Source organism: Hyla sarda, chromosome 6 (genome assembly GCF_029499605.1).
Source record: "Hyla sarda isolate aHylSar1 chromosome 6, aHylSar1.hap1, whole genome shotgun sequence".
In the NCBI taxonomy this organism is placed as follows: Eukaryota; Metazoa; Chordata; class Amphibia; order Anura; family Hylidae; genus Hyla; species Hyla sarda.
Window position 1 is genome coordinate 27238413 of NC_079194.1, and position 22238 is coordinate 27260650.

Here is a 22238-nt window from a genome sequence, read left to right on the forward strand (position 1 = left end):
GTGCCGCCTGCTTCCTTGCTGCTCCCTACGATTCCTAATTATTCCTCACTGAAAGTTCGAGTCACGTTTAAAGCTACGACCTTGGCCGCACATCTCTTCTGTAACACCGTATTGCAGTCGTACTACACAGATGTGTCCTCTAGGGTGACTCGTTTGTCCACTTATTTCTTTGACTGAATCCAAATAAAAATAAAAAAGGTTACTCACCCATAAGGACAACTTACATGCAAAATTCGGTTGAAATCGGAAAATATCTTCTGTATCCTATCGCTACAAACGTCATGGTTTACATGGGATGTGTGCCTGCAAAGGCTGTCTGGGCATGCTGGGAGTTGTAGTTTTGCAACAGCTGGAGGCACCCTGGTTGGGAAACACTGCTCTTAAGCCTAGGTGTTCACCCTGAGGCCCTAATCATTCAGCAGGCATCCCGACACATCGCCGAGGGGGGTCCTGAGACCCCCCCCCCCCCCCCATGTCGGCGATCGCAGAAAATCACATGTCAATTCAGACATGCGATTTTCTGCTATTCGGGGCTGATCGGGTCTCTGGTGACCCGATCGCCCGGAAAATAGGGATGATCGGAGCTGTCAGTGACAGCCCCGATCATCCTGAGGGATAGGAGCGAGGTCGCAGTGCTGTGATCACCTCCTATCCCCTGCCATTGGTCAGAACTGATTCTGACCAATGGCAGCGCAGGACAGTGGGTTGCCATGGCAAGCCCCCGTTCTGCCCTCCCCTGGATGTCGGGCAGAATGGGGGGAGAAGATGGAGGCCGGTACCTGAGAAGAAGATGGCCTTGGGACCGCAGATCGTCGTTGGAGACAGGCGCAGGTAGGGAAACGACGGTGGGGGGAAGGAAGGGGGCAGCAAGCAATATTTACTGCTACCCTTCCTAGTGGGTGCCAAACTGCAACTCCCAGCATGCCCAGACAGCCAAAGGCTGTCTGGGCATGCTGGGAGTTGTAGTTTTGCAACATCTGGAGGGTCACAGTTTGGAGACCACTGTTACAGTGGTGCCCAAACGGTAGCCCTCCAGATGTTGCCAAATTACAACGCTCAGCATGCCTAGACTGCCCAGGCATGCTGGGAGTTTTAGTTCTGTAACATCTGTCCCTTCAGATTTAGCAATTTTCATGACATTTTTGAAAATTGCTGCTCTACTTTGAAGCCCTCTAATTTTTTCAAAAAGTAAAAATGTGTCCATTTTATGATGCCAACATAAAGTGGACATATTGTATTTGTGAAGAAATTTTTTTTTTTTTTGGGAATATCCATTTTCCTTACAAGTAGAGAGCTTCAAAGTTAGAAAAATGCAACATTTTCTAAATTTTCATGAAATTTTGGGATTTTTCACCAAAAAAGGATGCAAGTAACGACGAAAATTTACCACCAAAATAAAGTAGAATATGTCATGAAAAAACAATCTCAGAATCAGAATATTCGGTAAAAGCATCTTAGAGTTATTAATGCGTAAAGCGACGGTGGTCAGAATTGCGAAAAAGGGCTCAGTCCTTAAGGTGAAAAAGGGCTGCGTCCTTAAAGGGGTACTCCGCCCCTAGACATCTTATCCCCTATCCAAAGGATAGGAGATAAGATGTCAGATCGCCGCGGTCCCGCTGCTGGGGAGCCCCGGGATCATTACAGCACAGAGCGAGTTCGATCTGTGCGTAATGACGGGCAATACAGGGGCCGGAGCATCGTTACGTCACGGCTCCGCCCCTCATGATGTCACAGCCCGCCCCTTTCTATACAAGTCTATGGGAGGGGGCGTGGCAGTCGTCACGCCCCCTGCCATAGACTTGCATTAAGGGGACGGGCCGTCATTACGCACAGATCGAACTCGCTCTGTGCTGTAATGATCCCGGGGCTCCCCAGCAGCTGGACCACGGCGATCTGACATCTTATCCCCTATCCTTTGGATAGGGGATAAGATGTCTAGGGGCAGAGTACCCCTTTAAGGGGTTAAAGGTAGGGATGTCCCGATACCATTTTTTTAAGACCGAGTACGAGTACCGATACTTTCATTCTAGTACTCGCCGATACCAAGTACGAGTACTTATATTTTAAAGGGAATCTGACCCCAGGGTGACCGTATGATATGTGGGTCCTTGTTGTGTACAATGCAGGCGGCTGCTGTAGTATGAGCCAAGATTTCTCTCTTCTCCATTGGACAGAACAGAAAATTTGCGTTGGCGGTGAGACTGATGACCACATGATGAGCAGCGATAGAAACCGGGTCACCTGCATCTACCTATAAATTCAGGTTAGTGCAGGTGACTCTTCTGTTAGATTGCCTTTAATGGTAGGTAGTATCCCCCTGCAGTCATTAGTAGCAGCCCCCCGGCAGTCATTAGTAGCAGCCCCCCGGCAGTCATTAGTAGAAGCCCCCCCCATAGACTGCAGGCCACCTTTAGACAGCAGCAGGGCCCCCTTTAGACAGCAGCAGGGCCCCCTTTAGACAGCAACAGGGCCCCCCTTTAGACAGCAGCAGCAGGACCCCCTTTAGACAGCAGCAGGGCCCCCATTTAGACAGCAGCAGCAGGGCACCCCTTTAGACAGCAGCAGCAGGACCCCCGTTTAGACAGCAGCAGCAGGGCCCCCCTTTAGACTGCAAGCCCCTCTGTAGACATTAGTAGCAGCACACAGCTCACCTGCGGCTGTCCTCCATCGGGTGCTACCGCTCCACTGCCCCGTTCTTCCATCCTCCCGGTCCGCATCATGGCGTCCTATGGAGGAGCATGGGACATATACATCACTCCGCTTCCTCCGTAGCGTTACGCTGGGCGCAGGGGAGGAGGTGGAGTAATGTGTGTCACATGCTCCTCCATGGAACACTATGAAGCAGACGGGAGGACCGGAGAACGGGGCAGCAGAGCGTCAGCAGGTATCGGACATGGTATCGGGGACATTAAACGAGTCCCTGATACCATGTAAATGGCTAGTATCGACCCCTAGTTAAAGGGGTACACCACTAACGCTTGAGCTGGGAGCTTGTGATGTCATAGCCCCGCCCGCTCAATGCAATTCTATGGGAGGGGGCGTAACAGCCATCATGCCCCCTCCCATAGACTTTCATTGAGGGGGCAGGGTGTGACATCATGAGGGGGCGGGGGTATGAAGTCACAAGCTCCCGGCACTGGCTCCAGTGTTCGGGACAGTTTGTTCCAAACGCTGAGCAGCGGGGAACCCCTTTAAACAAGCCACGATTGATAAATGTCCCCCCAGATAAGGGCGGCTCTGTATAACTTTTTTGGGACACTGGGGGGTATTTATTTATACCAGTTGTGTGTCTTTTTATCCCTGTTTTTTTCTTGCTGTGTTTTATGCTGTGGTGCAGCCTAATTTATCATTTGTCACATGACATTTGGTGCATCTATTGAAATGTCAGTCATGTGATTTCAATAGAAATAACCAATCTAACCATTGTGTTCCAATGTTGGAGCTAATCATGTTACATTTCTTTAGCTGCTCATTATATTAATTGCTTCTGACGAGACCCCCGGTACAAAGCTACTAAAACTGCTGTGGCCAGTGACTTTTCTACACGAGATAGAGATGGTGTGGATTTGCGACAAACGATTGTGAGATGCGCCCCGAATCGCGACATTGTCGCAATTAATGAATTCATTACCACTGAAAATAGTGACATGGAATGTAGTCTGTAAAAACACATAAACAGTTTGGCGCAACCAAATGTCGCAACGATGACAATGGGACAAACAGATGCGCCAGACAACAGCCAGAAAAAAAACGGTTAAAAGGGATGATAAATTCCCCCCACTGTGCGTACTGTACAGGACCCTGAAGAAGCTCCTGTCCTCTACATAGACAGTGATTACAGCTCCAGCAGATCTTTATTACTTTTATATACAAGGACTTACTTTATCTCTATTACTTATCTGCATATTTTTCTTTAATTCTGACTTTCTATTTTTGACATTTTGGGGCTTCAGAACCAATAATCAGGTTCCCATAGAATTATGGTCTCAACATACAATGGTCGTCCTGAAACCAATTCATATTGTAACGTAAGGGTCATAGTAGCATAGACACCTCTGGATAGAGTTTCAAAAATACATCATCTCTTTTGTTTCATAAATTATTTATCTCCCGATACAAGTTGGGATGTGTTGAGCTGTGGTGTCCCGGTACAGGACCTTGTCCTGTCCCTGTCCTAGGTCCCCTCAGTTAGAGTCCCTCCATTTCACAGGGCTTTCCTGCAGGGGTTTCCCCTCTTGCTTATCTGCTACACCTTCTAAAATGCATTATAAATGTATTGTGTGTATTGTTCACTGCATGTATAAAGTTGTACAGGACCTTCCTGTGATAATGTCATGTCATGTACCCAGAGTTCTCTGGGTTCAGGACCTCCAGGCTTGACAACCAATGGGATTAGTCCAGCCCCCTTAGTGTATAAGGGGATGTAGTCTGTCAATTCTCTCTCTTAGCTTTCTTGTTCCTGCACTCTCTTATCTCCTGGATTTCAGCCAAGCACAATCAGCATATATCTCTCAAATTCATCTTACCTAGGCCAAGCTCTATCTACAATTCCTAGTGACTACTATTCAACTCAGCATATAATTAGTAGCACAGCGGCCTGCATAGGTCTCAATACTATTAGTCCCAGCCAAGCCTGTGAGGAACCTGCATCCCGGTTACCTCAGGAGAAACTGTATACAGTGGTCCCTCAACATATGATGGTAATCCGTTCCAAATGTTGAAACCATCGTATGTTGAGGGATCCGTGCAATGTAAAGTTAGGACAGTGGTCTACAACCTGCGGACCTCCAGATGTTGCAAAACTACAACACCCAGCATGCCCGGACAGCCAACAGCTGTTCGAGCATGCTGGGAGTTGTAGTTTTGCAACATCTGGAGGTCAGCAGGTTGAAGACCACTGGTATTGGAGGTTATACTCACGTGTTCCTGCCGCTCCAGACCGTCACCGCTGCCCTGGATGTCACCTTCCATTGCTGTTGCCGCGTCCCCGGGGTGTCCCCGACGCACCGGCAAGGCCTCTGCTTCCCCGGCATCCTCGCTTTCCGTCGCCGCCATCACGTCGCTACGCACGCCACTCCTATTGGCTGATGGGACGGCGTGCGCAGCGACGACGACGATGGAGAGCGCCAACGATGCAGGGGATCCCGAAGAGGACGCGCCGGAGCCCCGAGGACAGGTAAGTGCTCGGCAGCGGACAACACGGGGCACCGTAAACGGCTATCCGGTGGCAGCTGAAGCAGTCTGCGCTGCCGGATAGCCGTTTATGTGATGGCCCCGACATACAAAAGCATCGTAAGTTGATGCTGCCTTCAACATGCGATGGCCTCTGAGAGGCCATCGTATGTTGAAATCATCATATGTTGGGGCCATCGTAGGTCGGGGGGTCACTGTATTTGTAAAGACTGTTTGCTCAAGAAGTTAAGTAAAAGTTCCAGTTTTCTCATAAATCCCGCTGTGGCCATTCCATTTATTTCCTGCTGTTTTTGGTATGGTTGGCGGCAGGGCCTTCTATACTAAGCAAACCTCACCCTGGCGTCACGACAAATCAAGGGTTAATACCACAAGACCCTGCAACACCATTGCCTCACCCAGTCGCCACAGAGCCAAGAGGAAACACAAGGAAGAAGGCATTTGTGTGTATAATACTCTTCCATAAGCAGCACATCAATGTCCCATGTGAACACGGCTTTGTTGTTGAATAATGAGAATGCGAGAAGCAGAAGCCGTTCCCGTGCATCCAGTCACATGAAGTACACAGACTGTTTGCTTCTCGGCGCCTGCGATAATCCTGGTGGAGAAAAGCAGGGCATGATGGAGAGAGGGAAATTGCTTCTCTGCTGTTGGCTGAGGTGGCATTAGATGATAATTCACTTCTATTAGAGAATTTAATTAATGAATCTGCTAGCGGGCGAGAGACGGAAAATAAACAAGCAGCAGTATGTGCGCTTGCGATCGGCGGCTGTGCAGCTGCAGCTCAGACGGGGCTCGAAATATCAGGGATATATTTGATGTTTTCACATAAAGCGCGCATCACAATATGAGACAACTCTTTAGAAAGAAGGAAAATTTATAACATATTTACATTTCTTTTTTCTTACCGAGCAAAACAAATGCTACGGCACCAGCTGCCATTTGAAGTATAAAGGAACCATTGGACCCTACGATTCTTCTGTTTCGGATACAGATGCACAAACAGAAGTCCCTCCGAGAGGAATATTAATGGAATTTCCTTCTTTATAAACTGAGTCTTCTAATATTAGAACGAGAAAGTTGAGAAAAAACTGAATTTCCTTGGGTTTTCCTTTGCAGTTCATGACCCCCCCCCTCCCCCACTCACATAGAAAGAATACAGGCTGTGCATTGCCGAGCATGTGTTCTTATACATACAGCAGGTGGAAGAAGTATTGAGCTTATCACCATTTTTCTCACTAAATATGTTTCCAAAGGTGAGATTGAGAGGAAATGTTCACCAGATGTTAGTAACAACCCAAATAATCTATACATAGAAATAAGAAACTAAATCAAATAAGCTTAGGAATTAAGTTATGGGTAATAATGTGAAATGACACAGGGAAAAATATTGAACATATGAAGAAAGGGAGGTGCAAAAAGGCATGGAAAGCTAAGGCAACAGCTGAAATATATTAGCAATAAAAAGGCAATCCAGACCCTTGTCAGTGCAAATTATCATCAGCTGGTTCAGACCCAACCGATGTCCACAAAAAAAGCCTAAATATCATACATCTCATGATGGGAACAGCAAAGAGCCGTCTCAAGACCTTTACAACCTAATTGTTGTAAATCATAACAATGGCGTTGGTTACAGGCGCAGTTCTAAGCCTCTGAATGTTCCAGTGAGCGCTGTTGTGGCCATAATACGGAAATGGAAAGACAATCATTTCACCATAAAGTTGACTCGACCAGCTGCTCCTCACAAGATTTTTTGACACAGGAGCGAGAAGAGTTGTCCAAGAGCCAAGGACACTTGCGGAGAGCTTCAAAAAGATCTGAAATGAGCATAGTCATTGTCAAGTCTATCAGGTCTGCTAAAGTCAGCGTTGGATTGCATAATTAAGTCCAAGTCCACTAAAAGTCCCAGGCCCTGCTAATTCAGGCCTCAAATGCACATGGCGCTCTCACTTCGGAGCCCTGTCGTATTTCAAGGCAACAGTTTAGGGCCACATATGGGGTATCGCCGTACTCGGGAGAAATTGCCTAACAAATTTTGGGGGTCTTTTTCTCCTTTGACCCCTTATGAAAAGGTGAAGTTGGGGTCTACCCCAGCATGTTAGTGTAAAAAAAATAATTTTTTTTACACTAACATGCTGGTGTTGCCCTATACTTTTCATTTTGACAAGAGGTAAAAGGGAAAAAAGCCCCCCAAAATTTGTAATGCAATTTCTCCCGACTACGGAGATACCCCATATGTGGGCGAAAAGTGCTCTGGGGGCGCACAACAAGGCCCAGAAGGGAGAGTGCGCCATGTACATTTGAGGTCATTTGCACAGGGGTGTCTGATTGTTACAGCGGTTTTGACAAACGCAAAGAAAACAAAACCCCACATGTGACCCCATTTCGGAAACTACACCCCTCACGGAATGTAATGAGGGGTGCCGTGAGAATTTACACTGGTGTCTGACAGATCTTTGGAACAGTGGGCTGTGCAAATAAAAAATGTTGTACAGCCCACTGTTCCAAAGATCTGACAGACAACAGTGGGGGGTAAATGCTCACTTTATGCCTTGTTACGTTCCTCAAGGGGTCTAGTTTCCAAAATAGTATGCCATGTGTTTTTTTTTGCTGTCCTGGCACCATAGGGGCTTCCTAAATGCGACATGCCCCCCGAGCAAAATTTGCTCTCAAAAAGCCAAATATGACTCCTTCTCTTCTGAGCATTGTAGTTCGCCCGTAGTACACTTCAGGTCAACTTATGGGGTACCTTCATACTCAGAAGAGATGGGGTTACAAATTTTGGGGGGTATTTTCTGCTGTTAACCCTTGCAAAAATGTGTAATTTGGGGGGAAACACACATTTTAGTGAAATTTTACTTTTATTTTTTTACATATGCAAAAGTCGTGAAACACCTATGGGGTATTAAGGCTCACTTTATTCCTTGTTATGTACCTCAAGGGGTCTTGTTTCCAAAATTGTATGCCATGTGTTTTTTTTGCTGTCATGGCACCATAGGGGCTTCCTAAATGCGACATGCCCCCGAGCAAAATTTGCTCTCAAGAAGCCAAATATGACTCCTTCTCTTCTGAGCATTGTAGTTCGCCCGTAGTACACTTCAGGTCAACTTATGAGGTACATTCTTACTCAGAAGAGATGGGGTTACAAATTTTGGGGGGTATTTTCTGCTATTAACCCTTGCAAAAATGTGAAATTTGGGGGGAAACACACATTTTAGTGAAATTTTACTTTTATTTTTTTACATATGCAAAAGTCATGAAACACCTGTGGGGTATTAAGGCTCACTTTATTCCTTGTTACGTACCTCAAGGGGTTTTGTTTCCAAAATTGTATGCCATGTGTTTTTTTTGCTGTTCTGGCACCATAGGGGCTTCCTACATGCAACATGCCCCCCAAAAACCATTTCAGAAAAACGTACTCTCCAAAATCCCCTTGTCGCTCCTTCGCTTCTGAGCCCTCTACTGCGCCCGCCGAACACTTTACATAGACATATGAGGTATGTCCTTACTTGAGAGAAATAGGGCTACAAATATAAGTATACATTTTCTCCTTTTACCCCTTGTAAAAATTCAAAAATTGGGTCTACAAGAACATGCGAGTGTAAAAAATGGAGATTGTGAATTTTCTCCTTCACTTTGCTGCTATTCCTGTGAAACACCTAAAGGGTAAAAATGCTGACTGAATGTCATTTTGAATACTTTGGGGGGGGTGCAGTTTTTATAATGGGGTCATTTGTGGGGTATTTCTAATATGAAGACCCTTCAAATCCACTTCAAACCTGAACTGGTCCCTGAAAAATTGTGAGTTTGGAAATTTTGTGAAAAATTGGAAAATTGCTGCTGAACTTTGAAGCCCTCTGGTGTTTTCCAAAAGTAAAAACACATAAATTTTATGATGCAAACATAAAGTAGACATATTGTATATGTGAATAAAAAAATTATTATTTGGAATATCCATTTTCCTTACAAGCAGAGAGCTTCAAAGTTAGAAAAATGCAAAATTTTCAAATTTTTCAGCAAATTTTGTGATTTTTCACCAAGAAAGAATGCAAGTTACCACAAAATTTTACCACTATGTTAAAGTAGAATATGTTACGAAAAAACAATCTCGAAATCAGAATGATAACTAAAAGCATCCCAGAGTTCTTAATGTTTAAAGTGACAGTGGTCAGATGTGCAAAAAATGGCCGGGTCCTAAGGTGTAAAATGGCTGGGTCCTTAAGGGGTTGAAAAAAAAAAAAAAAAAATGAAAGAAGCAATCTGATTGGCTGCATCACTCTTTATGTTTAGATTTTTGCTATGGGGCCACATGAATTCTAGCTATACTCCTGCATGCGTTTTTTTTATTTTTTTTGTATTTTTTTTTTTAAAGAAGAAATCCTCTCTGTTTTTCTATTCCTGGATAACCCCCCAAACAGGTGAGAGTGGACACCTCAGTGATGTCGGCCATAGAGCTCTAGCTGGACAGCCATACAAAATATTAAAATGTCATATTAATGCAGTAAAAAAGGAGCGGATAAGTACAGTGTCCATGGTATACTGAAATTCTGCTTTAGTTATAATAGCCAGACATCTTTTTTCTACAATCCAGCATCGTGCCATAAGCGCTACCTAAAATATTCTTGTGTTTGAGAAGAAATCACCTTAGGCGCAGACGTATTTCTGCCCGAGATTTACAGACTTACAAAACTCTTTGGCTTGAGGTTCAGCAGATCATTCTGTACCATGTCACATACCGCAAAACAGGGGACACGCAGAACACATCATGCATACTTTATGAATGCTTCCCATGAGAGCCGCTTTATTTGTAAAAAAGCAGCAGTGTACAGAAAAAACGGAAAGGCTCGGTAACCTGTTCATTATGAGAATAAATATCCCTCGCCCCCACAGTCTTATCCTATCACAGGTATATAGTGTAGATAACAAACGCTATATAAAGGTTAGCGACATGATATGCCTAACTCCTTTTATTTATTTTTTAATATATAACTGTACATCACTGTACAACTGTCCAAACTATAACATTCACATTTTCACATAAATGCACAATAATAGGGAAAATTAGAAAATAAATAATAACACTAAATTAAATATTTTCTTTTAAATCAACTGGTGGCAGAAAGTTAAACATATTTATAAATTACTTCTATTAAAAAAATCTTAATCCGTCCTGTACTTATTGGCTGCTGAATACTACAGAGGAAATTCTTTTCTTTTTGGAATGCTCTCTGATGACATCACGAGCACAGTTCTCTCTGCTGACGTTATTATAATAATAATAACGCTTTATCTATTGTTGTCCTTAGTGGGATTTGAACCCAAGTCCCCAGCACTGCAAGGCAGCAGTGCTAACCACTGAGCCACCATGCTGCCCTTAGCATACATCTGCTATGCATGGTTGCTAAAATGGACAGAGATGTCAGCACTGTGCTCGTGATGTCATCAGTGTTCCAAAAAGAAAAGAATTTCCTCTGTAGCATTCAGCAGCTAATAAGTACTGGAAGGATTAAGATTTTTTAATAGAAGTAATTTACAAATATGTTTAACTTTCTGCCACCAGTTGATTTAAAAGAAAAAAGGTTTTCACCGGAGTACCCCTTTAACCCCTTAAGGACCAGGCCATTTTACACCTCAGGACCAGAGCGTTTTTTGCACATCTGACCACTGTCACTTTAAACATTAATAACTCTGGAATGCTTTTAGTTATCATTCTGATTCCGAGATTGTTTTTTCGTGACATATTCTACTTTAACATAGCGGTAAAATTTTATGGTAACTTGCATCATTTCTTGGTGAAAAATCCCAAAATTTGATGAAAAATTTGAAAAATTTGCATTTTTCTAACTTTGAAGCTCTCTGCTTGTAAGGAAAATGGATATTCCAAATAAAAAAATTTTTTATTCACATATACAATATGTCTACTTTATGTTTGCATCATAAAATTTACGTGTTTTTACTTTTGGAAGACATCAGAGGGCTTCAAAGTTCAGCAGCAATTTTCCAATTTTTCACAAAATTTTCAAACTCACTATTTTTCAGGGACCAGTTCAGGTTTGAAGTGGATTTGAAGGGTCTTCATATTGGAAATACCCCACAAATGACCCCATTATAAAAACTGCACCCCCCAAAGTATTCAAAATGACATTCAGTCAGCGTTTTAACCCTTTAGGTGTTTCACAGGAATAGCAGCAAAGTGAAGGAGAAAATTCACAATCTTCATTTTTTACACTCGCATGTTCTTGTAGACCCAATTTTTTTATTTTTAAAAGGGGTAAAAGGAGAAAATGTATACTTATATTTGTAGCCCTATTTCTCTTGAGAAAGGAAATACCTCATATGTCTATGTAAAGTGTTCGGCGGGCGCAGTAGAGGGCTCAGAAGCGAAGGAGCGACAAGGGGATTTTGGAGAGTACGTTTTTCTGAAATGGTTTTTGGGGGGCATGTTGCATTTAGGAAGCCCCTATGGTGCCAGAACAGCAAAAAAAAAAAACACATGCCATACCATTTTGGAAACTAGACCCCTTGAGGAACGTAACAAGGAATTAAGTGAGCCTTAATACCCCACAGGTGTTTCACGACTTTTGCATATGTAAAAAAAAATTATTTTTTTTTCACTAAAATGTGTGTTTCCCCCCAAATTTCACATTTTTGCAAGGGTTAATAGCAGAAAATACCCCCCAAAATTTGTAACCCCATCTCTTCTAAGTATGGAGGTACCCCATAAGTTGACCTGAAGTGCACTACGGGTGAACTACAATGCTCAGAAGAGAAAGAGTCATATTTGGCTTTTTGAGAGCAAATTTTGCTCGGGGGGGCATGTCGCATTTAGGAAGCCCCTATGGTGCCAGAACAGCAAAAAAAAAAAACACATGGCATACCATTTTGGAAACTAGACCCCTTGAGCAACGTAACAAGGAATAAAGCGAGCCTTAATACCCCACAGGGGTTTCACGACTTTTGCATATGTAAAAAAATAAATAAAAATTTTCACAAAAATGTGTGTTTCCCCCCAAATTTCACATTTTTGCAAGGGTTAATAGCAGAAAAGACCCCCCATAATTTGTAACCCCATTTCTTCTGAGTATGGAAATACCCCATGTGTGGACGTCAAGTGCTCTGCTGGCGCACTACAATGCTCAGAAGAGAAGGAGTGCCATTGAGCTTTTGGGAAAAAAAATTGTTTGGAATGGAAGTTAGGGGCCATGTGCGTTTACAAAGCCCCCCGTGGTGCCATAACAGTGGAACCCCCCACATGTGACCCTATTTTTGAAACTACACCCCTCACAGAATTTAATATGGGGTGCAGTGAGTATTTACACCCCACTGGCGTTTGACAGATCTTTGGAACAGTGGGCTGTGCAAATGAAAAATAAAATTTTTCATTTTCACGGACCACTGTTCCAAAAATCTGTCAGACATCTGTGGGGCGTAAATGCTCACTGTACCCCTTATTGCATTCCCTGAGGGGGAATTTGGGGGGTTTATGTCAGAACCGCTGTAAAATCAGCCACCCCTGTGCAAATCACCAATTTAGACCTCAAATGTACATAGTGCGCTCTCACTCCTGAGCCTTGTTGTGCGCCCGCAGAGCATTTTATGCCCACATATGGGGTATTTCTGTACTCAGGAGAAATTGCGTTACAAATTTTGGGGGTCTTTTTTTCCTTTTAACGCTTGTGAAAATAAAAAGTAAAGGGCAACACCGGCATGTTAGTGTAAATTTTTTTTTTTTACACTAACAAGCTGGTGTAGCCCCAACTTTTCCTTTTCATAAGGGGTAAAAGGAGAAAAAGCCCCCCAAAATTAGTAGTGCAATTTCTCCCGAGTACGGAGATACCCCATATGTGGCCCTAAACTGTTGCTTTGAAATACGTCAGGGCTCCAAAGTGAGAGAGCACCATGCGCATTTGAGGACTAAATTAGGGATTGCATAGGGGTGGACATAGGGGTATTCTATGCCAGTGATTCCCAAACAGGGTGCCTCCAGCTGTTGCTAAATTCCCAGCATGCCTGGACAGTCAGTGGCTGTCCGGAAATGCTGGGAGTTGTTGTTTTGCAACAGCTGGAGGCTCCGTTTTGGAAACACTGCCATACAATACGTTTTTCATTTTTATTGGGGGGACAGTGTAAGGGGGTGTATATGTAGTGTTTTACCCTTTATTATGTGTTAGTGTAGTGTTTTTAGGGTACATTCTCACTGGCGAGTTACGGTGAGTTTCTCGCTAGAAGTTTGGGCTGCGGCGAAAAATTTGCCGCAGCCCAAACTTGAAGCAGGAAACTTACTGTAAGCCTGCCCGTGTGAATGTACCCTGTACGTTCACATGGGGGGGGGGGGGGGGGGGGGGCAAACCTCCAGCTGTTGCAAAACTACAACTTCCAGCATGTACTGATCGCCGAAGGGCATGCTGGGAGATGTAGTTATGCAATAGCTGGAGGTACGCAACTACAACTCCCAGCATGCCGAGACAGCTGATTGCTGTCAGGGCATGCTGGGATTTGCAGTTTTGCATCTGGAGGGCTACAGTTTTAGAGAACACTGCAAAGTGATCTCCAAACTGTGGTCCTCCAGCTGTTGCAAAACTACAATTCCCAGCATGCCCTGACAGCAAACAGTTGTTTGAGCATGCTAGGAGTTGTAGTTTTGCAAGATCTGGAGGGCTACAGTTTAGGGACCACTATATAGTGGTCTCAAACTGTAGCCCTCCAGCTGTTGCAAAACTACATATTCCAGCATGCCCAAACAGCTGTCTGGGCATGCTGGGAGTTGTAGTTTTGCAACATCTGGAGGGCTACAGTTAGAGACCACTGTATAATGGTCTCAAACTGTACCCTCCAGATGTTGCTAGGCAACTCACCGACTTCCGTCGGATCCAGCCGCACGTCATCGCCGCCCGCCGATCTCCGTCGCCTGCAGCCTCCGACGCCCGCCCGGATGGGTAAGTGGATCTTCGGCGCCAGTTCCCGTCGTTTCCCCGTCCTGCCCCGCCTATTGTGGGAGGGCAGGACGGGGAAAACAAAAGTAAACCCCCCGCCCCCGATCTGCTATTGGTGGTCGCGTCTAGACCACCAATAGCAGGGATAGGAGGGGTGGCAACCCTGCCACCTCACTCCTATCGCTTCAGGGGGATCGTGGGTGTCTTAGACACCCGCGATCCCCATTACATTCCGGGTCACTGGGTTACTATAGACCCGTAATGACCCGGAATCGCGCAAATCGCAAGTGTGAATTCACTTGCGATTTGCCGCGACCGCCGACATGGGGGGGTCTGATGACCCCCCTGGGCATTTGCACGGGATGCCTGCTGAATGATTTCAGCAGGCATCCCGCTCCGATCCCCGCCCGGCGCACGGCGGGGACTAAAACTGCCCATGACGTAAATGTACGTCCCTGGTCCTTAAGACCCAGGATGTCGGGACGTACCATTACGTCATGGGTCCTGTAGGGGTTAAATAAGGGGTACAAAAGCAAAACAATAATCCCAATACATGTCTCAACCTATTTTGGAAATAGTTATACTAGAAGGAACTTAGAATTGTAAATCATGTGTCCGTAACTAGTCAGTAACTATAAACCGTAACTATAAAGTTAGACCAACACCATGCAAGTCAGGTTTATAAAAGTTATACAGGTGACATTGGAGGAGGCCACTGAGTTTCCCCCTCCCCCTTTTCAAATTCTCAAAATGATTGGGTTTCACTTATGGAAACGTGCCTCATTATTCATAACAACCAATCAGAATGCAGTTGTCATTTTTCAAAAACACTTTGGGGGAAATTCCGGTGGCCTCAGGATTTGGCTGGTTCATTATGAGGCTAAGGTCACATACTTCTGCAGCATCCTACATCATTGACATAGAGTGCTATATACAGGAGCAGGGACTACTATCAAGAAAAGGAGTTCCTGCTCCTGTACAGTACACAGGGATTCTATACTGCATGCTCTGTACCTGAATTTGTATGATGGTGTCCCTGGAGGTAAGTGATGATACAGTATGTATCATTGCCTACTCGCTATGCCTTGTCACTTAGTACCTTCAGGAGCAGGGACTACTATGTTTGGCACATGTTCCTGCTCTTCTTTGGACTTTCTGTGGTGCCCTAAGCCAATAGCACAGGGTACCATAGACAGTTTTCACAGGTGCAGGGACTCCTATATTTGGCACAAGTCCCTGCTCGGGTTTGGACTTTCTGTAGCGTCCTAAGACAATAGCATAGAGTATACTAGACAGTATGTATGTATGTTCCTGCTCCTGTACAGTACACAGGGATTCTATACTATATGCTCTGTACTTGACCCAGTGAATTTGTATGATGGTGTCCCTGGAGGTAAGCGATGATACAGTATGCATCATTGCCTACTCACTATGCCTTGTCACTTTGTTCCTACAGGAGCAGGGATTCCTATCTTTGACACAAGTCCCTGTTCCTGTATGGACTTCCTGTGGCATCCTAAGCCAATAGCACAGGGTACTCTAGTCAGTTTGTACAGGAGCAGGGCCTCCTACCTCTTACAGGAGTCCATGCTTTTGTACATAGTTTTAGAACATACTTCACTAAAAGTGTAGAGTACCTTGGCCGAGATGAGTCGAGCTGCCAACCAAGATGGCTGTGGCTACATATGTACAAAAACAATAAATTTGCGTATTCTGTTGACATTTCCTGATTTTTGTTGTTCTTTCATTATTGTACTCACTGGGCTTCTCTCCATCTGCAAATTGGTAAATGCATTTCCAGCTATGCATATGTCTCAAAGAGTTAACAGCGCAGCCTACCGTCATTCCATAAACCATGAACCTATTTTTCTCTCACAATGGAAACTGCTCATCCTAATTAAGATGAAGAGTCTCGCCCCATTTCCAGTTCCTTCACTTCTCTCCAAGGTGTGATAAAGGTTTGTATTCATCTTCCTCTCGCTCTTGCTTTTAGTTTGATTGGACAGACGCTCACGTCTTTGAGTCGAGTTTCAGCAGAGGTGGGCAGTCTGGTAATGATCATTAGAATGAGAAGCATTAATTAAGTCTATGGAGAGGAATTAGGAACTGTAAAATGTCTGTCATGTTTGGTGGAGGTGAGAACCCCAGGAGAGAGGTCGTCAAGAAGAACAAAATAGGCACTGTAGAATAAGATAACACCTAACATATAATGCAGCATTTAACTATATACTATGCAAAATGACTCCTACAGTCATTAGAGGCACTACACATATTATTTAAAATGTGTGAAGATTTATCCACCGCCAAACATAACGAGACAATGTGACATGTTGGTGGCGCCTTGCTTGTGCTTTCTACACATTTTGCATAGATATGTATGTGAGTGTGCATGTGTATACATAGTAGATCACACTGTAGCTTCCATTGTGCTTACACCATCAGCATAAATGATATCAATGGACAGGAGCAGGGACTCCTTTCAAAGACAGGAGTCCTTGCTTCTGTACAGTAAGTGGTAATGCTCTTTAAATTGCTACCTATGGTTTGTGGTAAAGTGGCAGTAAGTGATCATGTTGTATACTTAGATGACCCAGTAAATGTTCACTAAGCAGCGAGGCATACAGCTATGCCTCACTGCTCAGTACGTACAGGAGCAGGGACTTCTAATTTTGACAGTAGTCACGGCTCTTGTATATAGTTTCTGTAATGACTAGAGATGAGCGAACTTACAGTAAATTCTATTCATCACAAACTTCTCGGCTCGGCGGTTACTGACTTTTCCTGCATAAATTAGTTCAGCTTTCAGGTGCTCCCGTGGGCTGGAAAAGGTGGATACAGTCCTAGGAGAGCACCGGAAAGCTGAACTAATTTATGCAGGAAAAGTCAGCAACCGCCGAGCTGAGAAGTTTGTGACAAATCGAATTTACTGTAAGTTCGCTTATCTCTAGTAATGACCTAGTGTTGAGAGCTCTCTAAATAACATATGTTAGGACTTAAATGAAATAGAGGAGTCACTGCTCCTGTATATCATTTCCAATCTTCAGGACAAATGTTACCTGCCATCGATATAGTTGGTGGTGGCTTCATCTGAACCTTTTTACAAAACAAATTTAGTACATTATTGCAATATGCTATCAAAACCCTCAACAGTTTGTAATGCGCATGCCCACCATTAGGTTACTAGATATGGACACATACAGTATAGCACAAACAACTCCCGCTAGAGTAATGCAAAATTATGCTTCTTTTTCAGACCTGGTCATCTCCTACCACTTGTCCTGTGATATGTCCAGTCAAAAGGTGAGGTAAGGAAGGATACATCTGTCTATCCAAAGAACAGAAATGCTACTTGGTGTACACAGGAAGATACGTAGATATCCTGAGTCATCAGGCTGGTGTACATTACATCTCAGAAACCCACAAATCGACCTAAGTGGATTTAGATTTCAATTAAAGTTTTCTAATTTCATTTCATGTTCCACACACCGGGATTCATTTGTCTTGTACTGTCTGCTGTTCGCTGCTCTTAGATAAAGAAGTTTGTTATTGGGCAGAAGACCTACCTACTATTTCCTGCAAGCAATAATCTATTGATCAAGGCCACCTGTTTTCCTAAATTATTTGTAATTTCAATTTTCTTTAAAAGGTTTTAAACACAAAGCAGTCCATCCAGTACTAGAAGAAATGCTTCAATGCTCACTTCATAGACGGTAAACCTGCCGCCATGTACATGTATGTCACATGTCCTCTAGACGTTAAAGGGCATCTGTCATGCTGCCTGAACCACAAGTCATCAGGTGGGGTCCCCAACAGTTTTTCCCTACTCCACCAGACTTGATAGATCTCTTCCTGTTTGGGTACAGAGAGAGAACTATCAATGCCATCGTGGCAGGCAAAAGCTGCTGGAATCTGCCCTAATCACTCACTAATGTTCCCTTTAAAGATGTCCTAGCAGTTCTGTATTATTATTCCTCTTTTATTTCTCTAGGGGCTGGTAAATCATCTTTAAGTGTAGTGTGCACACTACTCTCTTACCTTTCTTTAAATTTCCTTAAGAACTGAATTTTTTCCGGATAAAAATTTACAACATGCTAGAAAAACACACAACGAACTGTAATTCACATGACAACCACTGGGTGGCCACATATAAACAACTCCTGACAGTGTATTGGGAATACCTCAGGAATCATTTCATAAAGTACAGATGTGTTCTGCCTGACCTTTCCTCTTGGCTTGACATATTGAAATGCAACATTCTAAATACCAAATAGGGTAATTTATGCATTTTCTCAGTTTTAGTTGACACTGGCTGGGAGGACATCAATGAAAGCTTTCCACAAAGTCAAACACTTTTCATATTGTCAAACGTTGGTCGACTACAGATGTGTTCATCCTTACCTTACTGAGAAAGGACCTATAAGTTCTCGGGTACGATTTCAATACATTATCATGACAAGTTAGCGAAGTCCTCAACAGGCTGAGATTCACATAATGACCACTAGGTGACTAAACAACTACTGACAGTGTATTACAAAATAATGTATTTTTCTCAAAACCACTCATTGAGATATGTCAAGCCAAGACAAAAGTTAAAGAAGAACACATCTCTACTTGTTAAGATAGTATTTGAATGGCCATAGTAATAGTTACATTTCATCCTACAGAATAGAAATACAGATGGTGCCTAAATAAAAAAAAAAAAGAAAAACAGAACACATATGTCATGTAATCCTAGTAAAGCTAGAGAGTTAAGTACAATGTAAGCTCATAGACTCTTGATTGACAAGTATGGATCCCACATTTCATGATACCTGAACTTCATTGACAAGTGTCATGTTTTACCAAAGAAGTCAAATCAAAACCCTGTGTCATGAAGATAAGAAAAAATTTCCAACACATTCGAGAGAACCTGGAAACCTTTTTTTCCCCCCATGCAAGTGTAATTTTTCGGAATATGAGGAGCATTAGTAAAACTAACCTATGCAAACATTAACATCATCCAGTTTGGCAGACCCATTTCTGTGGAAGCCCCTCTTGCACTTCTCACAATGCTGACCACGAGTGTTGTGCTTGCAGCCCACGCAGACCGCCATGTTTACAATCTCGATGTAAGTGCAGCGGTTGGAGTGCCCGTAGCAATAGCAATCTTGTGAGAAAGGAGGTGGGGGAGAAAGAGAGAGAAAGAAAGAGAAGGCATGCTTTGGTAAGGATCGTGTGAGGGGTTATGGTGCTAGATGTCAGCATGACGTTGTGGTACTGAAACTTAGAGGGGATTCATTAAAAATAACTAGTGCTGACAGGGATTTTCAGAGAAAACATCATGCTGAAGTGAAACAGAGTTGCCTTAGGTATCAACAGGGGTAGTACTATTAGAGTTCAATAACTAGTCCCCCTGGTAGTAATAGAACTTTGGCAGGTGCTCAGTCACTGTAATACAGTTAGAATAAGGTATGAAGAATACAGCAGCTTGAGTCCAAGACCCGCAGAGAATTATGGAGTGTCTTCTTTTTCCACTTAAAGTCATCATATTACAAAGAACAAGAGGCCCATTGACAAATTTATTATTTAAAACATGACCATACAATACTCAATCTGCGGTTCATGGAGGTGGAAACTGTATTTGGAGAGTACAAAAGATCAGCCTATATTCTGTAACAGGTAAAGAAGTCATGCCAATGGGGCCATTTTCCCTGAGAAGGAAGTCATGCCTGGAATGACCACCTGGAAAAGACAATTCTCTGCACAATCGAGTCATGGGGGAGGATTACAACCTATGTGTTAACAATAATGGATGCTGCACAGTTGCCAACTCATTCCTTTAAAATGAAGCTACTTTTTGGAGGCTTAGGTTGGTTCTCAACTGTGTTGGAGCAGGTTTTTTTTCTTTGCGCAAATCCTGCAAGAAGAAAACGGACACCAGACAGATACACGTCTGGCCCCATTAAAGTCAAGGGAATCCACTGGTGTCTGTCGTGGACTGTCCAACTCAGTTTTCTTTCTCTTGAGCGGAATCGGCAACAGAACTTCCAAATGGAGCTCTTACGCAGATGAGAACTTAAGTTTAGAGTCTTTTTTGGTCCTGTCAGCAGCCGGCTCCCTGCATCATGGTTTCCAGAAGAAAGCACTGGAGGGCAGGAGGTTAACTGCACAGGTCGGCATACATTCTACTCATACTAAACTGAGAAGGATAAGAACCAGATAGGTTATTGATCCAGGGGGGTTCTATCTAAACATTTTAGCTAATCTGGAATTTGGACAATTGGTACCTGCCTTATAGGAGTTTGCCTTTCATTGCTAAATGTTCTTATGTATTATTTTCAACCTTAACAACTATGCCCCTAAAGTACTTGTGGAAATGTATGGTTTACATGTTCTGCCCAGAAATTCCATTGAACTAATCTATCATTGGTGACAATGGGTCTTCCGATGACCAATTCATACTGTGGAAACACAAGTTTATTCTTTTGGAGAGATTACAAGTGGGCTGTATTGCTACCAATGATGACAGCACAGCTCCGTGTGGTCCTAGTACCAAAGGATTTTGACGGTGACCACTTAGACAGAATCTCTGACCAGGAATATCTCTGGGTAGAATTTTTTTAAAATAAAAGTTTAATTAAAGTTTTTGTAACTCCTGTACATTCTCTAAGTGAGGGTTCAAGTGTCTCCTAGGTGTTCCACTGCCAGTAAACTGTCCTCATAATCTTCTCCCTGCTACCAATGATTGATATTGCTTTTTTCCAGCATCATAAAACGTCTTCTGCAAATCTTAAGCAAATCTCATGCCTTTTTGTACATAGAATACTTTGAGTGGCATTAGCTTCAGACTCAGCACAGCAGAGACCAGCGCATCAATCCTGGGTCCTTTGCATAGATTTAGAGAAGATGTTCTATAATGTTGGTGACTGAAAGCGATGTCAGTCAACTGCAGAGAGTATGGGCTCATTCACACTACAGAATTTCCAATTCTGCTCAGAAATCCTGCTTGAAAATGATGCAGCATGAAGATAACATTGGTCTGAATGGGTTTTCCATTGATCCGTTCACATTGCAGAATTGTGGATAACAGACCCATGTTAATTCTTTTGGTGGAATTCTGCAAAGACTGCATTGCCGTCAATGAGGAAGAGGTAGATCCGCGCTGTCCTAGTACCCATTGGTATTGGCAGTGGCTGCTGTACTTGGTAAATCTACCCCAAATTTCTCAAGACAGATATTCTGTAGTGTGAATGGGTCCAAAGAGTTTAAAATGGTCTAAAGTCAAGAATTCAGGACATTTCACAAGTAGAGGACCACCTGGGAGACACTTGAGTTATTAAAACTTTCTTTTCTCTGTTATTTGTGATGTATGACTGGCAACCTAAGTATTATTTTTAGGCTATTTTTAGGCTTATTTCTTAGAAACTTTCCAGTGCACGGAAGAAACAATTTCCTGCACCAATGTTATCTGGGGCATTAAATTTAATGTTTTATACACAGTGGATTGAGGGAAACACTTGTACCTGGTGAAGCTTCCCAGTCCTCTAGAGCAGTTTCTGTGTTGATGGCTATCGGGCAATGGCTGAGGGAATGGGGAGCCTGTAACCACCAGAGCTGTTAGGCTATTTAGATGTATCTCTGGCTTCTGTCTCAGTATTTCCTTCTCAATTGCAAAAAATTGGATGACCATTTCTGGTCTGCACTGGAAATATTAACAGAAAGTTTATTTCTGTAGGACTTTCAGTCTTCCATAGCAGAACTTTACAGCGTAACTCAGATGATGGTCCGATGGCAGGATACCTGTTAAATTCTCTGGCAACTGCATGGCCCAAGACTACAGAGATCAGGATACGGATAGACTTTCTGCAAACCGGTATCCTAATCTTTGTAGCCTTGGGCAAGATTTTAACAGGTACCCTGTTGCTGGAGCATCATTGGAGTTATGCTTTAAAGCAAAGCTCTGTTATGGAAGACCCAAAGTCCTATAAAATAAAGACTTCCTTTAAATATTTCCAGTGCAGACCAGAAATCGCCATCTAATTTGTTGCACTTGAGAGGGGAAGAAATACTGAGACAGTAGCCAAAGATGCATCTAAATAGACTAGCAGCTCTGGTAGTTTACAGGTTCATTGTCCA

General features: G+C 43.3%; 1 protein-coding gene across 6 annotated transcripts in view; it reads right to left on the reverse strand.

Annotated features, from left to right (window-relative positions):
* The window catches only part of NTNG1 (netrin G1), a 330399-nt gene that overhangs the window by 32478 nt on the left and 275683 nt on the right, over positions 1 to 22238 (reverse strand). For 3 of the 6 annotated variants that reach the window (XM_056523403.1, XM_056523401.1, XM_056523402.1), the window contains one exon: positions 19102 to 19269. The exons of the other annotated variants lie outside the window; for them this stretch is intronic. In XM_056523403.1, coding sequence (XP_056379378.1) covers positions 19102 to 19269 — 168 coding nt within the window. The remainder of the gene's footprint in view (positions 1 to 19101; positions 19270 to 22238) is intronic. 6 annotated transcript variants of the gene reach the window in all.